The 1934-nt window shown below is 50.4% G+C and overlaps 1 protein-coding gene across 1 annotated transcript in view; it reads right to left on the reverse strand.

Annotated features, from left to right (window-relative positions):
• The window catches only part of LOC108802327 (E3 ubiquitin-protein ligase TRIM39-like), a 15952-nt gene that overhangs the window by 3417 nt on the left and 10601 nt on the right, over positions 1-1934 (reverse strand). Inside the window, 1 exon segment of the mRNA XM_018574190.1 lies at positions 537-587. Within this exon segment, the coding sequence (XP_018429692.1) occupies positions 537-587 (51 nt within the window).

The following is a 1934-nucleotide window of genomic DNA, read 5'->3' on the forward strand; positions in this document are numbered from 1 at the left end:
GGCAGTCTAATTACAAGTGATCTCCGTGACATCGCCGAGATCACTTGTAAAGAAACAGGTGATTTCTCCTATTCTACATTTAGCGCGGCTTGTGCAAAGCAGAGCAAAATGTAGAAAATAAATTACGGCCCGGCGCCCGGAATTACGGCTCCATGTTCCGGGCGTCGGGTGTGCCGCCCCTCTGCTCAGTGCCGCCGCGAGGCCGGGCCTCTGTGGCCTTGCCGGGAATCTGGCCCTGACCAGGAGAACCTCCTAGATGGCAGCGTCATTCCACCCTTGTATGACTATTGTTATCCCTGGTGTACAGATAATGTGACCACATCAATATTCTCTAATCCTGCCACCTGCACCGCTGAGCTCTGCTTTATTGCTGAGAAAACACCTCTAGGTTCTTAAGAAACCGACACGTCCAGGACTACTGACCAAGTCAATCTCCTGCTACCTCACCACAGTTCCTCCCGCAGACCGCTACATCACTACAGGACACAGGAGAGCACAGCGGTGACTTAGGAACCACATCACACGGTGTCACTTACTGAAGGATCTTCAAAGGACATTTTCTTGGCAATAAAGTCGGGATCGGTGATCTGCACAGCAACAAAAGGAAAGACTAACTTTCTTCTTTACAAGGGGATCAGATCAGCTCTATACACTGTGTCTGTGAACTGAGCCATCCTCGGACAGCTTGGTTCACAGCCATAAACGTGCACAACAGCCGCCCAAGGACTACTTCTGGAGTGATGTTTGTAACCATCATTGCAGAAATAGATGTCTACTCCTCTGCTATGACAATAGGGAGGTAGTAAGAGACCCTGTTACATACCTTTAGAACACATGTGTCAAACGCAAGGCCGCGGGCTGAATCTGCCCCAAAAGGCCATTTCATGTGGCCCTTGCACATTATTTAAATGAAGCCTGCACTGGGCTTCACAGGAAGGCTGCTGAGGTCCCCAGTAAGGTCCTCTTCCTTCCTGTGGATCCATGCCACCCACAGCGGCCGAGACTGTCCTGGACCCTTGGTGAGACGGCACAGCCCTCCTAAGACCCCACACAGCAGAGCATAGACACCGCACAGCCACCTTAGTGTCTGCACAGCCCAGTAGGCCTCACGTAGACCACCTGAAAGTCAGCACAGCATAGACCCAGCACAGCCGCCTGAGAGTCCACGCAGCCCACCATAGACCACACATAGCCACTTGAGAGTCCACACAGCCCACCAGAGAGTCTGCAAAGCCACCTGAGAGTCTGCACAACATAGACCCTGCACAGCCCACCTGAGAGTCTGCACATCCCATCATAGACACAGCGCAGCTGCCTAGCCCACCATAAACCCCACATAGCCACCTGAGAGCCTACACAGCCCACCATAGAACCTGTACAGCCACCTGAGAGTTGGCACAGCCCACCATAGACCCCGCACAGCCCTCTTTAGATCGCAAACTTTTGAGGGCAACTACTGTATATTGCTGATGCGGCCTGCAATGAAATTTAGTTTTACACCCCTGGTTTAGAAACTGCATGACTAATACCAAAGGGACAAAAGCTTTGGAAGAAGTAACATTCCCTGACTGGTCAAGGATTAGACCATGCATGGTACATGTCCTTCAGAAGGCTAGCACTTGGTCCTCCTATTTAGTGACTATTATTCCCAAGTGATAAGGTTCCCTGACTGGCCAAGGCTTGGAAGTTCAGGATTGTAATTCCCTCAGAAACCCAGGGCTTGATCCCTTGGAACTCATATTGTACCCCACAGCCAGCGATGCAAAGCTTGTTCCTTCTTCTTCAAACAATAACTTCAACACTATCATTTCAAGACTTAAACCGTGCTCTAAGCTGGTTTGGGGTTTAGGTCATGAGGAACCAGTTGCTTGGGTGAGAGATGGAATAACATTTTTTAATGTCAAAGAATTGTTCAGTCACTTGTGGGGTGGGTG

The sequence above is a fragment of the Nanorana parkeri genome, unplaced genomic scaffold, assembly GCF_000935625.1.
Source record: "Nanorana parkeri isolate BGI_ZX_2015 unplaced genomic scaffold, ASM93562v1 scaffold2796, whole genome shotgun sequence".
Lineage (NCBI taxonomy): Eukaryota > Metazoa > Chordata > Amphibia > Anura > Dicroglossidae > Nanorana > Nanorana parkeri.